Raw genomic sequence first — 19,326 nt, 5'->3', positions numbered from 1 at the left:
TTTCCTGACTTAGAGATAAATATTATAGGGCCGAACTTCCCAACCCTGTCCTCAAGCCCCACCCACAGTCCATGTTTGGCAGGAAATAGGACATATTCACAAGTAAGGTAATTAGTGTCTCAGCAGAGCTGATTAAATACTTCTGTGTGTATGTCCACAAATCATGCACTGCTGGTGGTACTTGAGGACAGGGTTGGGGAACACTGTTCTAAGGTACAAGAGGAAGCTTCACTTTAACTGGTTGTAAAGTCACATGGGCAGAACTTCAGTGGCCCGGGCCACCAGCAGAAGCATCATGGTAGAACACACACCATAGCCAGATTCCCCTTCCTTGTAAAGTGCAGTTATATTTACCTAGTCCACTCTGAATCTGGTCTACTCTTCCTCTGTGCTGTATGCTGCCTCCGGAGGCTCATGATGACATGACATGCATCAGAAGTTGAAGGATCTCGGCATAAAGCATGCAGATGCCAGGAGGAAGAGCAGACCAGATGCAGCGTGGGCTTGGTAAATAAAACGGTGCTCACTGAACTTGTACTATGTACAGGGAGAGGGAAAAGGAGCACATTGCGCTCCCATGGCTGAGGGACAGGAGCATGACGGAGGAGCATGCCGGGGCGCGCATGCCCAATGAAGGGCTGAATTGCCAGGGTCCAGAACCACCAGGGGGATTGTGAGGGACGAGTGGCCTCAAAGGGGCTTAAGGAAGCCCCAGGTAAGTATGGGACGTGAGACGCTTCTCATCTCAGGTTCTCTTTAAGCGAGGCGCACCAAGCCCCTTCCTTTTAGCGCCCGTGTGAACCGGCCTTTAATGTGAAACTGCTAAACAAATATTAACTATTTTCAAGAGCACTTTGGTCCATTGTGGGTGGAGCTAGGATTCAGTGGGGCCCCAGCTGGAGCAGCAGTAACAGCTGGCTATTGGCTTCACTGATGATGAGGTGATCGGGATTACAAAGTGCCGTACAGATTGCCAGAGAGGCACAGGGGTGTCCTATACCCCTGATGTGCATTCGGCTCCATCTGGCTGCCAGATCCAGTGAGTCGGGTATCAAAGGGGGAGCTTGGGATTAAATGAGACCCTTCACACCTGCATAAAGTAATTTATGAGGGCTTGACACCCTACATACTTTACTCACTTTGGTCTTATGGTCTTCCCTTTATCTCTTAATTCAGAAGTATTGAATCGGGATGATACCAATTACCCCGGACTTGTCCGCACAACAGAAATGTTTAGTGTATCATGTATTATATTATCAGCAATGAGGTGTGATCTGCATCTCTAAGGATCCATATAAGTCATCTTCATGTAAACCAGCCATTCTCTTCAGACTGAAGTCCCTCAGAGTGGGAATGGAAGGACTCAGATTTCAAAATCTCCACTAATTCTTCAGGTATCTTTGTTCCTAGCAAAATAAATGACAAAAATAAATGGTGTTGTAACAGACAACCAAGCCTTTTATAAAGCAATATACCGAATATGGTTGCAAATATATATGTAAGGGCCCTACAAACAGGTGCTGTAGCTAAGAGAAGGGTCTAGAAAGAAAATAATGAATCCCCCACATCTAAAATCATAGAACTTTAAAGAGGGATTCTTATATTATGGATGGGCGGGAATTGCAGTTGGTGGGGCGGGCAGTTAGGGTTAGGCATCGCTTGGGTGGTTGATTAGGCATTTTGTGGTGGGTGACCGGTTAGGGATCGGTAGAGGGACAGCTTGCTTGAGAACAAGGTTAGGTGAAAATAACTGATCTTTAATATCCAAAATTAAGTAGTGGATTATTGGTAATTTTTTCCAATATTTCACTAGCAGCTGTCTCTGGCCTTCAAATTACCACAGCACTCTTATTTAATGTATTAAAAAAAAATCCGTTGTGTATGACCCGCCCCCCTCCCGTGTTTTCCCTTGTTGCTATTCTCCAGTCAAGTCTGCCAATAGTTTCAGAAGAAGAAACACTGACATGTTTGTGATGGGTGTATTCCAGTGCTTAATAAGGCTGCTTTGTGGTTGAAAGGACCTGATTGCCAGTTTCTTAGAGATGGTCGGAAATGGCGATCTCCGATTCTAGAAAAAAAATTGTATTACTGAAAATGCAGATTACCCATTTCAGAGGAAAGTTTTGGTCATTTTGTTAATAAAGTTGGTTAATTATAATACTTTTGAGTATTGGACCAATCAGAGAATGTGGAACTTTACTGCAGTAATCGGAATACCATGGAAATTTTAGGCCAAATGACTCTGATATTACCCAATATTTCATGAGTCTTGTGTCACATGTAAAATAACAGTTGTAATATGATTTCCGCTGAAAGAATTCTCCATGCTTTGATTGGGCCAATGCTTCTGAGTTCTGTGATTGGGCTAAAATTCCAAGTTGCAGTAATGTGGCGTTTCTGCGGCAATCCTCCTCTCTCTATAGTACTAATTGGCCATGATGTCATCTCCTTGTTGACGTAGATGTAAAGCCATGTTACATAGGGGAACATTGATATTGAGATGGCAAGAAGTAGCCTGAGAGCTCCAACATGCTGCCTGTAAGAAACAAAGCCAAACAGGAATGAAAACCGGTCAGACATTATTTGGTGCACTGTGCTGTTGGTCTGCATATGACCCAGTTGTCTCTTGTCCTATTCTCCTCAGTTGTCTGTTTCGGGTCTTATATATAGGTCTGTATTACTTAAAGGAAACCAGAAGGGAAAATGAACTGATAACATTATATGCTGAATGTAGGAAATGTTTTTGACCTGCAATAATAAGCTGATCAGACAAGACATAGCATATCAATAGGTTCCCTCATCAGCGTCAGATGAGTGTGGGAAATATTTCAACCAGCAAATGTGAAATATCTGACACTGGTGAGAAAACATGTTGATATGCTGAGTGTGGGAAATATTTTGACCTGCAATAATAAGCTGATCAGCCATGAATTATAGGACACTGGTCAGAGGACATATTGATATGTTGTTAAGTGTGGGAATTGTTTTAACCAGCAAATATCACCTTATCAATGCTGAAATATCTGACTCTGTTGAGAAGACATTGAAATGCTGAGTGTGGGAGATGATTAGACCAGCAAATAGCTTGTCAGAGCTGAAATAACTGACTCTGATGAGAGGACTTATTGATATGCTGAGTGTGGGAAATGTTCTGACCTGCAATAATAAGCGGATCAGACGTGAAATATCTGACTCTGGTGAGAAGACGTTGATATGCTAAATGTGGGAAATGTTTTGAACAGCAGTAATCAGCTTGTCAGAGCTGAAATATCTGACACTGGTGAGAGGACATATTGATATGCTGAGTGTGGGAAATGTTTTGACCTGCAATAATAAGCTGATCAGATGTGAAATATCTGACACTGTTGAAAATACATTGATATGCCGACAGCGGGAAATGTTTTGATCTGCAATAATAAGTTGAACAGACATTAAATATCTGACGCTTGTTAAAAGGACATATTGAAATGCTGAGTGTGGGAAATGTTTTGACCTGCAAATAGCTTGTAAGAGCTGAAATAGCTGACACTGGTGAGAAGATGACCTGCAATAATCAGCTGATCTGACATGAAATATCTGACACTGGTAAGATGCATATTGATATGCTGATTGGGAAATGTTTTGACCAGTAACTTAGCTTGTAAGAGCTGAAATATCTGACACTCATGAGAGAATGTATTGAAATGCTGAGTGTGGGAAATGTTTTGATCTGCAAATATCAGCTTGTCAGTGCTGAAATATTTGATGCTGGTGAGTAGACATTAATATGCTGAGTGTGGGAAATGTTTTGACCTGCAATAATAAGCTGATCAGACATTAAATATCTGACGCTTGTTAGAGGACATGTCTGATCAGCTTATTATTGCAGGTCAAAACATTTCCCACACCCAGCATATTAGTGTCTACTCACCAGCGTCAAATATTTCAGCACTGACAAGCTGATATTTGCAGATCAAAACATTTCCCACACTCAGCATTTCAATACATTCTCTCATGAGTGTCAGATATTTCAGCTCTTACAAGCTAAGTTACTGGTCAAAACATTTCCCAATCAGCATATCAATATGCATCTTACCAGTGTCAGATATTTCATGTCTGTTCAGCTTATTATTGCAGGACAAAACATTTCCCGCTCTCGGCAGATCAATGTATTTTCAACAGTGTCAAATATTTCAGCACTGACAAGCTGATATTTGCAGGTCAAAACATTTCCCACTCAGCATTTCAATATGAAATATCTGACGCTTGTTAGAGGACATATTGAAATGCTGAGTGTGGGAAATGTTTTGACCTGCAAATATCAGCTTGTCAGTGCTGAAATATTTGACACTGTTGAAAATACATTGATCTGCCGAGAGCGGGAAATGTTTTGTCCTGCAATAATAAGCTGAACAGACATGAAATATCTGACACTGGTAAGAATACATTGATATGCTGAGTGTGGCTAATGTTTTGACCTGCAAAAAACAGCTGATCAGACATGAAATATCCGACACTGGTTTGTCAGAGCACCCTGGGATGCACACTCGACTGTCAAAATGAGGCTTCCCTCGCTGTCCTCTGGTCCCCCATCGCCGAGGGCAGACCCTACAAAGATTACTAATAAGAGCTTGTCTGTAATCTGATTGGGACCACACCCCCCTTCAAGCACGAGTGTGGCCATATTCCGCCTGTGCCATCAGCCACTCTTGCTATGGCACAGGACAGGCCACATGCAAGAAGAGGAGTTTGGACCTGATCAGCTGAAGAGTCCGTGTATGGCAACAGGGGACCATAGGAAAGCGAGGAAAGCTTCATCAGGATCCAGAGGCTTCCCACTTCTTCGGCAAGTATGTTTTTATAATACATTTTGCCAGAGCACCCTGGAATGTCTATTGTCAGAGCACCCTGGGATGCCCGTTTATTGCTAGTACAGGAATATAAAACAGAAAATCGAGAGCCCAATATAGTGTAGTATGTATTGGAAAATAGGAGATTATATGAACCGTAAGTATTTATACTTACAAACCAGGTGCCAAAAGGATAACATTTGATAAAATAGTTTAAAATGTTCGGGAGACGGTGGTGGGCCAACCAACCCAAAATAGATACGATGCTGTAAGTCAAAGTAATAATTTATTCACAACGCGTTTCATTGTTAATTGGCAATGCGTTTTGCGGGCATAACCCCCGCTTCTTCAGGCAATAAACAGGAGTATCACACAGCCAGGGGTCCAGTATTAGCTTAGCACCTCTGTTACAGTTGACAAGCTAATACTGGACCCCTGGCTGTGTGATACTCCTGTTAATTGCCTGAAGAAGCGGGGTTATGCCCACGAAACACATTGCCAATTGTTTCTAGGAGTATGTGAATAAATTGTTATTACTTCGACTTACAGCATCGTGTCTATTTTGGGTTGGTTGGCCCACCACCGCCTCCCGAACATTTTAAACAATTTTATCAAATTGTATCCTTTTGGCGCCTCTGTACATCCGTTTACTGCCAGAGCACCCTGGGAGGTCAGTTTACTGCCAGAGCACCCTGGGAGGTCAGTTTACTGCCAGAGCACCCTGGGAGGTCAGTTTACTGCCAGAGCACCCTGGGAGGTCAGTTTACTGCCAGAGCACCCTGGGAGGTCAGTTTACTGCCAGAGCACCCTGGGAGGTCAGTTTACTGCCAGAGCACCCTGGGAGGTCAGTTTACTGCCAGAGTACCCTGGGATGTCAGTTTACTGCCAGAGCACCCTGGGATGTCAGTTTACTGCCAGAGCACCCTGGGATGTCAGTTTACTGCCAGAGCACCCTGGGATGTCAGTTTACTGCCAGAGAACCCTGGGATGTAAGTTTACTGCCAGAGCACCCTGGTGTGCCAGTTTACTGCCAGAGCACCCTGGGATGCCAGTTTACTGCCAGAGCACCCTGAGATGCCAGTTTACTGCCAGAGCACCCTGAGATGCCAGCTTATTGTCAGAGCACCCTGAGATGTCAGTTTACTGCCAGAGAACTCTGAGATGTCAGTTTACAGCCAGAGCACCCTGAGATGTCAGTTTACTGCCAGAGCACCCTGGGAGGTCAGTTTACTGCCAGAGCACCCTGGGATGTCAGTTTACTGCCAGAGCACCCTGGGAGGTCAATTTACTTCCAGAGCACCCTGGGATGTCAGTTTACTGCCAGAGCACCCTGGGATGTCAGTTTACTGCCAGAGCACCCTGGGATGTCAGTTTACTGCCAGAGCACCCTGGGAGGTCAGTTTACTGCCAGAGCACCCTGGGAGGTCAGTTTACTGCCAGAGCACCCTGGGAGGTCAGTTTACTGCCAGAGCACCCTGGGATGCCAGTTTACTGCCAGAGCACCCTGGGATGCCAGTTTACTGCCAGAGCACCCTGGGATGCCAGTTTACTGCCAGAGCACCCTGGGATGCCAGTTTACTGCCAGAGCACCCGGAGATGTCCGTTTACTGCCAGAGCACCCTGGGAGGTCAGTTTACTGCCAGAGCACCCTGGGAGGTCAGTTTACTGCCAGAGCACCCTGGGAGGTCAGTTTACTGCCAGAGCACCCTGGGAGGTCAGTTTACTGCCAGAGCACCCTGGGAGGTCAGTTTACTGCCAGAGCACCCTGGGAGGTCAGTTTACTGCCAGAGCACCCTGGGAGGTCAGTTTACTGCCAGAGCACCCTGGGAGGTCAGTTTACTGCCAGAGCACCCTGGGAGGTCAGTTTACTGCCAGAGCACCCTGGGAGGTCAGTTTACTGCTAGAGCACCCTGGGATGTCAGTTTACTGCCAGAGCACCCGGAGATGTCAGTTTACTGCCAGAGCACCCTGGGAGGTCAGTTTACTGCCAGAGCACCCTGGGAGGTCAGTTTACTGCCAGAGCACCCTGAGATGTCAGTTTACTGCCAGAGCACCCTGGGACGTCAGTTTACTGCCAGAGCACCCTGGGAAGTCAGTTTACTGCCAGAGCACCCTGGGATGTCAGTTTACTGCCAGAGCACCCTGGGATGTCAGTTTACTGCCAGAGCACCCTGAGATGTCAGTTTACTGCCAGAGCACCCTGGGACGTCAGTTTACTGCCAGAGCACCCTGGGAGGTCAGTTTACTGCCAGAGCACCCTGGGAGGTCAGTACCTGGGAGGTCAGTTTACTGCCAGAGCACCCTGGGATGTCAGTTTACTGCCAGAGCACCCTGGGATTTCAGTTTACTGCTAGAGCACCCTGGGATGTCAGTTTACTGCTAGAGCACCCTGGGATGTCAGTTTACTGCCAGAGCACCCTGGGATGTCAGTTTACTCCTAGAGCACCCTGGGATGTCAGTTTACTGCCAGAGCACCCTGGGATGCCAGTTTACTGCCAGAGCACCCTGGGAGGTCAGTTTACTGCCAGAGCACCCTGGGAGGTCAGTTTACTGCCAGAGCACTCTGGGATGCCAGCTTATTGTCAGAGACATAAGATTCGCCCAAAAAAAATATCTCAGTTCCTTTGTAAGTTTTCAAATGAGCAAACAATGATATATATAAGAGCCCACTGTAATGCCTGCTCTCTCCTGCTCCTCAAAGTCCAGCTCTGATCACACACTGCAGCAAAGAAGGAGCACTCCAATAGGGTATTACCTTTTATTTTCACAATTCATAAAAAAGATGAAAAGCACTTACTAGATGCCTGAAGACAGCTCGTTTATCAATGCACTGGAATGGTGAAGATGTCCTGCACAGTTTGTCCGGTGCCGTGGCCATGTCTGCCCGGTGCCGTGGCCTGCCGTTACCAGCTCCCGATGGTCCATATGCTGGATCAAAGATGCCTCACACTGTTGGCGTGCCAGAGGACTGACATCACATTTCAGTGTCCTTACGTCTTTGTCAGGTCCTTTGTCACTTCCCGGATGGACACAGTGCAGAACATCTTTGCCATTACGGCGCATTGATAGGCAAATTGTCTTTGGACATATTCTAAGTACTTTAAATATATTTAAATATATATTTCACAAATAAAGACTAAAAGGTAATTCCCTGTTGGAATCCTTCTCCACTTGTTTCTCTCTATTGTAAAGCTGAATACTCACCTGATGACGCAGGAGGATGGATCCTAGAAACGCCCCCGATCCATCTTCCTGCTGGTGGGTACACGAGACGGCAAACGTTGGGGGTGAATAAGAGTTCACATGATTGCGGCAGTTTGCACAGGAGTTGTCGGGCACTTTAAAGATCCGATTCCCATGACCGTAGTTCTAGCCACGCATCGCAAAACATTCGCATAATAGCTTGCCTGTGCCCATGTGGCAAGATCACAGAATAAATTGCTTATTACTGAAAAAAAATCTCTGGTCGCTGGATAAATCATAGTATAAATTGTGTAGAGGGTACGGGCCTTAAGTTTCCAGACCCCCGGAGTGCAAGCACATGGCCGGTCTTGTGAGCATCTTATAGTGTACTCTAGCCGAAGCTCAGGAACAAAATCACATACTTACATGAGAAGAAAAAAAGCTTATAGATCCCATTGAGGCTTCCCTCGCTGTCCTCTGGTCCCCCATTGCCGAGGGCAGACCCACCAAAGATTGTCGGTAATTGGATCAGGACCACGTCCCTCTTTACACATGAGTGTGGCCATACTGCGCCTGCACGAGATCGCCCTCGCCTATGCCATAAGCCACTCTGGCTTGTGCTCTGTGCTATGGCACAGGACAGGCCACATGCAAGAAAAGGAGTGCAGCCCTGATCAGCTGAAGAGTCCGCGTACGGGAACAGGGGACCAGAGGGCAATGAGGAAAGCTTCATTAGGTTCCAGAGGCTTCCCACTTCTTAGGCAAGTATGTTTTTATAATACATTTTAGCCTCAGGTTCTCTTTAAACATCATCATCAACATGACCACCTGATGACCTCACCTTGCCATGACTGTAGGAAATCAGACCAGATAATATGGAGAAGGGAGGAGGCGTGATGAGGCATGACACAAAGGTGAGGAGAACAATGTCCTTGGCCAGCGCTCAGATGAGATGACCCGTCACTCCAGATCTAACAGTGACACACTGGGGAGGATCGGAGGCTGAAATACACAAGCCAGATTCTTGGCATAGGCAGCCCCCACCGGCCGCCTTAGGCAAGAACCATCTGGTGTGTGACTAAGGCTTTAGGCTGACAACTGGTGGATGAAAATCTAATGTCTGCTAGCTTAATGGAAAGAGATTACCCACTTCTTACAATCTCGCATTCTATCGATAAAACATCCTAAATGCTTTAAAAGCTCATCTGTGGACAATGCGGTAAAGAGCTAAATTTAGGCGTATGAAGTTGAATCAGCTAATGGAATAATACAGGCTTCACTCCGGCAGTGATAACTTGGCAGACACTTGGCAGGAGCTGTACCAGGGGTGACAAACCTGAGAATCAGATAGTATAGTAATGATAAGTGAATGAAGTAGTGCAGTGAAGGCAACACAGGGAAGAAATGAACAGGTGGCAGGAGTGTGAAGTGATACTGAGCACTCAATACAATACAAGCATCTGTGAATGTCGCTCCTACGTACCCCGTTTCAAAGAACGTAGTGTGCCCGGGATGGGAGAACTTTGTTCCGCTGTTTAGTATACGGCTTGTGCTGCTGCTGTTCATGCTTCCCGGGATGCAAGACTTGCACAATGCCTGGTCCTTAGCAAAGTTCCTGCATGCAGCAAGCTTGGATTCTAAGGCCTGCGGAGGAGACAACAACAGGGCCAGTTAGAGGGAGTGACTGATCTCACACAACCTTACAGACGGCAAGCCTGATACAGCCGCATCATTTTATAAGACCTCATTATTATTAATTTATAAAGCGCCAACATATTCCGTGGCGTTGTACAAAGTAAGAAACAAACATGGGGTACAAAATACAGACAATGGTGTACACCAAAATACATAATTAGTGACAAAATACAAAGAATGATACAAAAACAAATTGTAGAATTGGTAATGACAGTGCTAAAATTAACATGATGAATAAAATGTATAATGGTTACCAAGACACAAAAGGGGGAGAGAACCCTGCCCTTGCAAGCTTACAATCTAAAGGACCTCATAGATCAGAGTGCACATAGCATGTGAAAAGTACCTAATGGGAAAATTCCTAAATGAACCGTGCCTTAGAGTGCTTATATAAAACTCACCTAGATCACTATTTTTATCCAGAAACGCTGCCATGTTTTGCCAGGAGCTCATCCTGAATATTAGTCTCCGACCTACCAGCAGGAAGTTTATCTGTACCATGGAAGCAGGACGTTACACCACCCGTCCCTCAGTCACATAGCTCCCCGCCCACCTTCCCTGTCTCACTGTCAGGGCAGTTATGGGCGGAGCAACATTCTGCTTCCGGGGAACAGCTCAACTTCCTCCCTGCAGTCAGGTCAGATGTTTGTTTTCCTAAATGGTCTCCTGGCAAAATTGGCTTTGCAGGATGATTTAGGAAAGCTTAAAGGACAACTGAAGTGATAGGTATATGGAGGCTGCCATATTTATTTCCTTTCATACAATACCAGTTGCCTTACAGCTCTGTTGGTCTATTTGGCTGCAGTTGTGCCTGAAAGAAACAAACATGTAGCAAATCTTGTCAGGTGAGATGCTTTTCATATAGGTGTAAAGATGGGGAAGTTGTCCCATATGTGAGCGAGGTTTAGTTTACAGTATAAATGCTTGTCCATTATGCTGCTGTAAAGGACACCCCCGATCACAACAGTGAATGAGGTCTGGAGGAAGTATTAGTAGTGCGTTGCCATTACAAAGCATTACATGCCATTTCACATTGTGCAAAAATCGTATGGGATTTTATCCACCTTATTATCGCCTAACGCTGATCGGCGGTCGCAGGGTGGCTCCCCCAGGACCGCCTAACGCTGAGTGGTGTCAAGTCCTGGGGAGGAGCTTAGCGGGGATTGCGTGCATATAAATAGCTTGCTAGTCCGCGATTGTGACTAGCAGGCTGTTAGATCGCAGTGCTGTATAAAGAAAACAAAAACGTTTTTTCCTTCCATCAGTGGCTAAGCCACATGACCACACATGTAAACACTTCGAGGCATGATGTCACTTTCACAAGGTGAAGGGTTTCTCACTCAGTAGGTGAGTATTAACAGTTAGCCATACAAAAAGGACTACTGCTGCTGCCGGCTGTAATTATAGATGTACACAAATTAAACAGTTTGTAAAAAAAGGTTACATAAAGCTAGAGCTATTTGCAGAGAATATGCACAGCTGTTCTGACAGCTTCAATAATGGTTTATGGCATCTTATTACAGCAGAAGCTGCTGTGTTTACCAGGTTGAAAAAAAATCCATCAAGTTGAACCCTTTGAGTCTCCCTGCCCATTAGAGTGCACTATACCCGGCCTTAGCCTCACCTTACAGATCAGACTGTGACTCCTTCTCAAAGTCTCCCTTCTCACCTCTGAGGGAGTTCATTTTTGGGGGACTCCACCACCCGGCCACACAGTCCACGTAGCCAAAATAAAAACCACTCCAACCACCTCAGATCTGATCAGTACAGACTCATCCACAAATCCCTCCCCATATCCCCAGCTGTATTCCAAGGGCCCCTGTGTTGCTACAGCCCTGGTGCGGGTAGAGTGGGGCTGAACCTCCGATTTTAGGTGCGCGAGCCGGGTTCGCGAACTTCCGCGTAAGGTTCGGTTCGCGTAAAAGTTCGCGAACCGCAATAGACTTCAATGGGGATGCGAACTTTGAAAAAAAATAATTATGCTGGCCACAAAAGTGATGGAAAAGATGTTTCAAGGGATCTAACACCTGGAGGGGGGCATGGCGGAGTGGGATACACGCCAAAAGTCCCCGGGAAAAATCTGGATTTGACGCAAAGCAGCGTTTTAAGGGCAGAAATCACATTGAATGCTAAATGACAGGCCTAAAGTGCTTTAAAACATCTTGCATGTGTATACATCAATCAGGTAGTGTAATTAAGGTACTGCTTCACACTGACACACCAAACTCACCGTGTAACGCACCGCAAACAGCTGTTTGTGTAGTGATGGCCGTGCTGGACTGGTGCGCACCATGGCGAGAGTGCAGGTTTTGGTGGCTTTACAGCCCATATGGTCGCCTGGCTGATGAACAGAACAGGTATGCAGTGGCGGGTTCACAGAACAGGTATGCAGTGGCAGGTTCACTGAACAGGTATGCAGTGGCAGGTTCACTGAACAGGTATGCAGTGGCAGGTTCACTGAACAGGTATGCAGTGGCAGGTTCACTGAACAGGTATGCAGTGGCAGGTTCACTGAACAGGTATGCAGTGGCAGGTTCACTGAACAGGTATGCAGTGGCAGGTTCACTGAACAGGTATGCAGTGGCAGGTTCACTGAACAGGTATGCAGTGGCAGGTTCACTGAACAGGTATGCAGTGGCAGGTTCACTGAACAGGTATGCAGTGGCAGGTTCACTGAACAGGTATGCAGTGGCAGGTTCACTGAACAGGTATGCAGTGGCAGGTTCACTGAACAGGTATGCAGTGGCGGGTTCACTGAACAGGTATGCAGTGGTGGGTTCACTGAACAGGTATGCAGTGGTGGGTTCACAGTACAGGTATGCAGTGGTGGGTTCACAGTACAGGTATGCAGTGGTGGGTTCACAGTACAGGTATGCAGTGGTGGGTTCACAGTACAGGTATGCAGTGGTGGGTTCACAGAACAGGTATGCAGTGGCGGGTTCACAGAACAGGTATGCAGTGGTGGGTTCACAGTACAGGTATGCAGTGGTGGGTTCACTGAACAGGTATGCAGTGGTGGGTTCACTGAACAGGTATGCAGTGGTGGGTTCACTGAACAGGTATGCAGTGGCGGGTTCACAGAACAGGTATGCAGTGGCGGGTTCACTGAACAGGTATGCAGTGGCGGGTTCACTGAACAGGTATGCAGTGGTGGGTTCACTGAACAGGTATGCAGTGGTGGGTTCACAGTACAGGTATGCAGTGGTGGGTTCACAGAACAGGTATGCAGTGGCGGGTTCACAGTACAGGTATGCAGTGGTGGGTTCACAGTACAGGTATGCAGTGGTGGGTTCACAGTACAGGTATGCAGTGGTGGGTTCACAGTACAGGTATGCAGTGGTGGGTTCACAGTACAGGTATGCAGTGGTGGGTTCACAGAACAGGTATGCAGGTATCCAGTGGGCTCACTGAACAGAACAGGTATGGTGGGCTCACTGAACAGAACAGGTATGCAGCCAGGAACAAGCTAAGCCTAACTAATCTTTCCCTATGAGAGACAGTCTGCAGCAGCTCACCCTACTCTCACTAACGCAGGCACACGAGTGAGCGTAATGGCCGCCGCTGCATGCCTTATATAAGGGGGGTGGGGCTCCAGGGGCTAGTGTAGCCTAATTGGCTACACTGGGCCTGCTGACTGTGATGTAGAGGGTCAAAGTTGACCCTCATGGTTCATTATGGGGTGAACCGAACTTCCGCAAAAGTTCGCCTGCGGGACGCGAACGCGAACCACTGAAGTTCGCATGGAACCGTTCGCAGGCGAACCGTTCGGACCAACTCTAGGTGCGGGTCCTCACCCCACCAACACCAGGCAAATCCTCCGCTCTCTAACCTTACCCCCCTCATGCCAGGATATATTGCCATGTGAAAAGCAGGCCACTGTAGTGATGCCTAGAATTAGTACAGTGTAGGGATGGCCAAGGCGATGCAAATCATTTCCAGTTACTGAAGGACTATGCAAATTGTGTATGCAAATTTATGCAGCTAGAAAGTGGACCAACTGGATTTTACCTCAGCAGGATTTGATTGGTTCATGTTCAAGCTGCATAAATTTACATAATGCTGCATCACTTCAAAATTTGGATCTCATTGACCATCCCCAGCACAGTATTCCTTATTAACCCTTTAGCAGCCCCATCTGAGTTATTTTGTGTACTAAAACTTGGGGCAGGGCTGCTGCAACAGGCTATATATATGGACCGCCTCCCCCAGCAAAGCGGCAAAGGGAGCACAATATTAACCTCAACTGCACGCAGGTTTGGCTCGTCTCCCACCACCGAGTGGCGCTGTAATGCTGACATCATCCTTACATCCAGATGACGATATGATGTGATCGGTACCCGAAGGAGGCTTTCAGTGTTACAGCGCCACTCGGTGGTGAAAGAAGAGAGCTGATCCTGCATCCAGATCAGGTAAATATCATGTGCCGCTCTGCATTACACTGTGGGAGTCTCAAACCAATGTGATGCCGCAACGCATATAATATAAAAAAAAGGTAAGGGTTAAAGGAGGTCCTCTTCAGTATTTGTATATTAGTCTAGTGCTCCCAATTCAGGGAGGCCCCGCCCACAATTAGTATAGATTTAAATAAAGGTGGTTCTACCTAGAACTATCATATAATTGATAATAAAGAGAGGCCCTGATCAGTAGGAGTATATAGTGTAGCTATTAAAGTACATCTGTAACAAAAGAAACACACAGCCCATATGTAGTACTTACCTGGAGAAGGGGAAGCCTCAGGATCCTAATGAGACTTTCCCCATCCTCTGTAGCCTTGGGGATCCAGCGCTGACTCCTCTATAAATTAGCCCAACAAGCAGCACTACGCAGGCACAGCAGCACACGGCAATATTTACCATCAGGGCCCCAGCGCAGGCGCAGTAGAGGCTCCCTGTTTGGGCTCTGGCAGAAAAAGCCAAACCTGATCGGGTCTGCTCTCCTGTGCAGGCAAAGGCAACTCACATGTAATGAGTGTTGAAGCAGCGGCTGCGGATACGCCTGGTGACTCCGCAGCCGCTTCACTCTCCAGCTCGGGGGGGGTTCAGCTGTTCCTCTGACGTGTGGCACGCCGAGGACGGAATTTTCAATTGCACATAGGGTTGCTGTATCGCGCGGCCGCACGCGTAGACAGGACCTTTATGCTGGGAGGAGGCGCGTCAGCTGTCCCGCTGGTCGGCTGACAGCACAGGGGACTCACGCCGCTCAGGATTGGCTGATTTTTATGGGCGCGGCTGTGAGGTCTCCTCTGCTTTTTAAGCCTTCACTGGTTATTCGCAACCTGTCTGCTGTTGCGAATACATCAGTGTTAGCGCTCAGACCTTAGACTAGTATCTGGTGTGCTTTGATCTGGGAGGAAACCAGGGATTTGACACAAGACTAGGATTATTGCTTTATTGTATTATTGATATTCTGTGTATGACTCTGGCTCATCTCTGACCTTGCTTTTGCTTAACGTTTCTGTACTTCTGCCCATCTGATCTAGTTGCTGAACCTCTGCCTGAATCCACACCACTCTCTCGCCTTCTGATTTTGTACTGTACCTGCCTCTCAGTTGCCGAACTTAGCCTGTCTGACCTCTCTATTCACCAGTGGGCCCTTGCCACTGGTGAGGTGCTCTTCTGATAGTACCCACCAGCGCCTCTGGTGAGGTTTAGCTAAATCTTCTTAGTTACTGTTTCTGATAGTACCCACCAGTTCCTCTGGTGAGGTCTCATTTAACTATTCAGTTACTGTTGCACCAAGCACATCTCACACTTTTCCCTGTTAGCAATACTTGTATTATTGGTGATTCTGCAGATCACCACATAATCAGGTATAGCGTCTGCATTATTGGTGATTCTGCAGATCACCACATAATCAGACGTCTGTATTGCTTCACGAAACGTTACATCACACCTGTGCAGTAGAGCAGATCAGTGACTGATGTCACATCTGCATTTGCAGTACACTAGACGCAGGTAGCGTGTACCTCTCTGGCTTGGCTGGTGCCCAGAATTCTGAGGTCTATTACTATAAGTGAAAGAGTGGGGCACAGGCAGCGGTGGTGGAGACAGCACTGAAAGCACAGCGATCAGTAGTGGTGGAAGGCACAGCACGTGTGCCCTCAAAGATGGCTCTGCAGGCCGCCTCGGGCATGTGTGCCATGGGTTTGCCATCACTGCTATAGGCACTAGTGTATAGTCTCATCGGGATAGGAAGGGGCCCTCCCTAAACTGTTCCCACAAGTTGGGGAGCAGGAGAGTGTCTGAATAACTCGGGGAAATGGCCATATCTGGTGAACTGCAAGTCTCAGAAACACCAAATTTGCTGTGCACCCTCTGGCAATTTTAGGCCCACTGGCACTGACAGAACGGAAGTTGCTGAAAGTGCCCTGGCCACCCAAAAATGGACATTGATGCCCATTGCTGAACTTTGGGGGCCAGGGGCCCCAAGCTTGGCATGCAGGTGTTCCACTACCTGATGAAGACACATGCCCCTGGCCCCAAGTATTCCTGATCTAGAGCCCAAAAACTGTTTTGGGTTATTTTTTTTTTAAAGTATATGGTTTTTTTTACCTTATTTGCAACCCAATATCTCCGGCTCGGGGATTTAGATACCCCAAATTTGTAGTGCATGTAGAATATGCTTTGAGCTAGGGACTGGCATTAAAAGCTAAGCTCTGAGCCCTGGAGTTCAAAAGCAGTGAATGCCCAAACTTGGACAATTTTAAACTTGAACAATTTTCTTTACATTTTTGGGGTCTGGTAACTCCAATTCTGGGGGAGCTAGCGTGACCGCACCTGTACCCACATGTAGCCCCTAAACTTTAATAACCACACCGGAAATTTGGGGTCACTCGAGGAAAAGTCCACTGAGATATGGCCTCCCAAAGAGGGAGCACACAGGCACAAAATTCAATAAAATGTGGGGGCACATCTCTGGCTCTGGGGGAGCCAGTGACCCCAAATTTGGAGTGTAAGAAAGTCAATATGCCTTCTACATACACATCAAATGTCAACAGCCTGGTATGTTCCTAACAGAAAATGCTCCCAAATCAAACTTTCTTTTTGGGGTGCAGCATCTCTGGTTCTTGGAGGGCTAGCATGACCCCGATTATGCCCACGTGTAGCCGTGATCCTCTGCTACACACACCTGAAATTTAGGGTCTCTGGGAATAAGGACTCCAGAGATATGGCCTCCCAAAGGGGGGGAACCTGGACCAGTAAACGTGCTCCACAGTGCCACCTCTGGCCATGAAGGTCTTAGTATCCTCCGATATTCTCTAATTCGGAAGACACTCAATTCACCCCCTGGTGTCCACAGGTGGTAATGCAGCTAACTTGGGGGTGGGGAGTGCAATATTGGCATCTAGTGGCCACAATTGGTAAAAGTTATCCTAGCCTGCAAATATTTATTGTATTTATAAAGCGCCAACATATTATGCAGTGGTGGACATTAATTTCGGTTACAGACAATATTTAGGGGTGACATACAGCAATAAGGTCACACAAAACACTATGGACTTGATTCACTAAACCGTGATAAGTCATATCAAGGCCATTTTTGCATGAATTTTTGCGTTTGTACGCAATCGCAAATTATCAGGTGCAATCGTGAATTTTCGCAAATTGTCACGGTTTAGTAAATCAAGCCATATGAGTACAAGGTCATGTTTAGTCAGTCACTGGATGGGAGCATGGTTGGGGATTAGGCAAGCTGAGTTCACTCACATGCATATCATGGATGCACAGTAATGGAGGAGCATGATCAGGTAGGACACAAAAGGAGGAGGACTCTGCCTGAAAGGTTTACAATCTAGGAGGGAGAGGTAGGCAGGGCCAGATTATCCCGCTAATCATTCCAATCACCTGATTAGGGCCCCATCAGCAGAGTCTAAGGGGCCCCATCAGCATGTAATCTGGCCCTGGTATCCTAGCTGCTGTCTCGTAAAAACAGCAAGGCTCATGTGGTCCTGCTGCAGAGGGGAGGGAGGACGCTGGAGAACAGAGCTGCTTACTTTTTTACTACTAAAGTTCTTCTCCCCCCTTCAGTTAATAGTTTAGCCCTCAGACGCTGTGGAGCTGTGGCTGTGTGTTGCCAGGCAACAGCAGGAAGCCGGGTTCTGCTCTAACGGAAGCAGCCCATGCTTCCTGCAGCATTGAATTGTCTGTGTCTGCTCTGGCTGTTTCCTTGCACTTTATGCCCTCTCCTCCCATCCCAGCAGGAATGTAAGCTTCAGCATGAAGAATCAGAAGAGGAGAGCAGGCATTCCCAGAGCAGGCATTTCCAGTGTCTTTTCAAAGGGCCGTCTGACACCCTCTCATGTTATCCCTCCCTGCATGAGCTGCCTCCTCTCTGTATCACCAGTCCCAGACAGCTAGCTGGCAGAGATCTCCCACTGCTCCCAGTCATCAGACATCTGCAAGGCAAAGATGGTGAGAAGGACAGCAGGCAGGGGTAGAGAAAGTTGTGACTTTCAGAGCACTGAAAATATGATTGGATTATTTCACAAAGCTTTTCTCTTGACCTAACTTGCAGTCTCTATTTGTCTGTGTGTGTTGTGGTGGGGCAGGCAGCGTCTGTGTGTGTTGTGGTGGGGCAGGCAGCGTCTGTGTGTGTTGTGGTGGGGCAGGCAGTGTCTGTGTGTGTTGTGGGGGGGCAGGCAGAGTCTGTGTGTGTTGTGGTGGGGCAGGCAGAGTCTGTGTGTGTTGTGGTGGGACAGGCAGCGTCTGTGTGTGTTGTGGTGGGACAGGCAGCGTCTGTGTGTGTTGTGGTGGGACAGGCAGCGTCTGTGTGTGTTGTGGTGGGACAGGCAGTGTCTGTGTGTGTTGTGGTGGGACAGGCAGCGTCTGTGTGTGTTGTGGTGGGACAGGCAGCGTCTGTGTGTGTTGTGTAGAGTTGGGCCGAACCTCCGATTTTAGGTTCGCGAACCTGGTTCGCGAACTTCCGCGGAAGGTTCGGTTCGCGTTAAAGTTCGCGAACCGCAATAGACTTCAATGGGGATGCGAACTTTGAAAAAAAAAAATAATTATGCTGGCCACAAAAGTGATGGAAAAGATGTTTCAAGGGGTCTAACACCTGGAGGGGGGCATGGCGGAGTGGGATACATGCCAAAAGTCCCCGGGAAAAATCTGGATTTGACGCAAAGCAGCGTTTTAAGGGCAGAAATCACATTGAATGCTAAATGACAGGCCTAAAGTGCTTTCAAACATCTTGCATGTGTATACATCAATCAGGTAGTGTAATTAAGGTACTGCTTCACACTGACACACCAAACTCACCGTGTAACACACCGCAAACAGCTGTTTGTGTAGTGACGGCCGTGCTGGACTGGTGCGCACCATGGCGAGAGTGCAGGTTTTGGTGGCTTTACAGCCCATATGGTCGCCTGGCTGATGTAGCTGAATGACAGAACAGTGACTGTCCAGCTGATCAAATTTGGTCTGACCACGAGGCAACGACCTTATTATCGTGGGTGTGCCCCCCGAGACACTCATCTAGGCGCCGGTCATTGCTTCATTGTGATACGCAAGCCCCTTCACCACGGCAAGGTAATGATCACGAAGGGGAATGGGCGCATGTACATGCCTTTTCTTTTGTTGTTGCAGCTGCCCGCAGTGCAGCCAGAAAAATTAGGCAGTCA

At 47.3% G+C, this 19,326-nt stretch overlaps 1 protein-coding gene across 1 annotated transcript in view; it reads right to left on the bottom strand.

Annotated features, from left to right (window-relative positions):
• Positions 1-336: 336 nt before the first annotated feature.
• The window catches only part of LOC137541507 (tubulin-specific chaperone D-like), a 162,292-nt gene continuing 143,302 nt past the window's right edge, over positions 337-19,326 (bottom strand). Inside the window, exons 3-4 of the mRNA XM_068262841.1 lie at positions 9,496-9,656; positions 337-1,406 (exon numbers count right to left, since the gene is read on the bottom strand). Of these exons, the coding sequence (XP_068118942.1) occupies positions 9,616-9,656 (41 nt within the window). The 3' untranslated portion in view covers positions 337-1,406; positions 9,496-9,615. The remainder of the gene's footprint in view (positions 1,407-9,495; positions 9,657-19,326) is intronic.

The sequence above is a fragment of the Hyperolius riggenbachi genome, chromosome 12 (genome assembly GCF_040937935.1).
Source record: "Hyperolius riggenbachi isolate aHypRig1 chromosome 12, aHypRig1.pri, whole genome shotgun sequence".
Taxonomy (NCBI): domain Eukaryota; kingdom Metazoa; phylum Chordata; class Amphibia; order Anura; family Hyperoliidae; genus Hyperolius; species Hyperolius riggenbachi.
The sequence above is the reverse complement of the archived record's forward strand: the minus strand, read 5'-3'. Positions and strand labels throughout refer to the sequence as shown.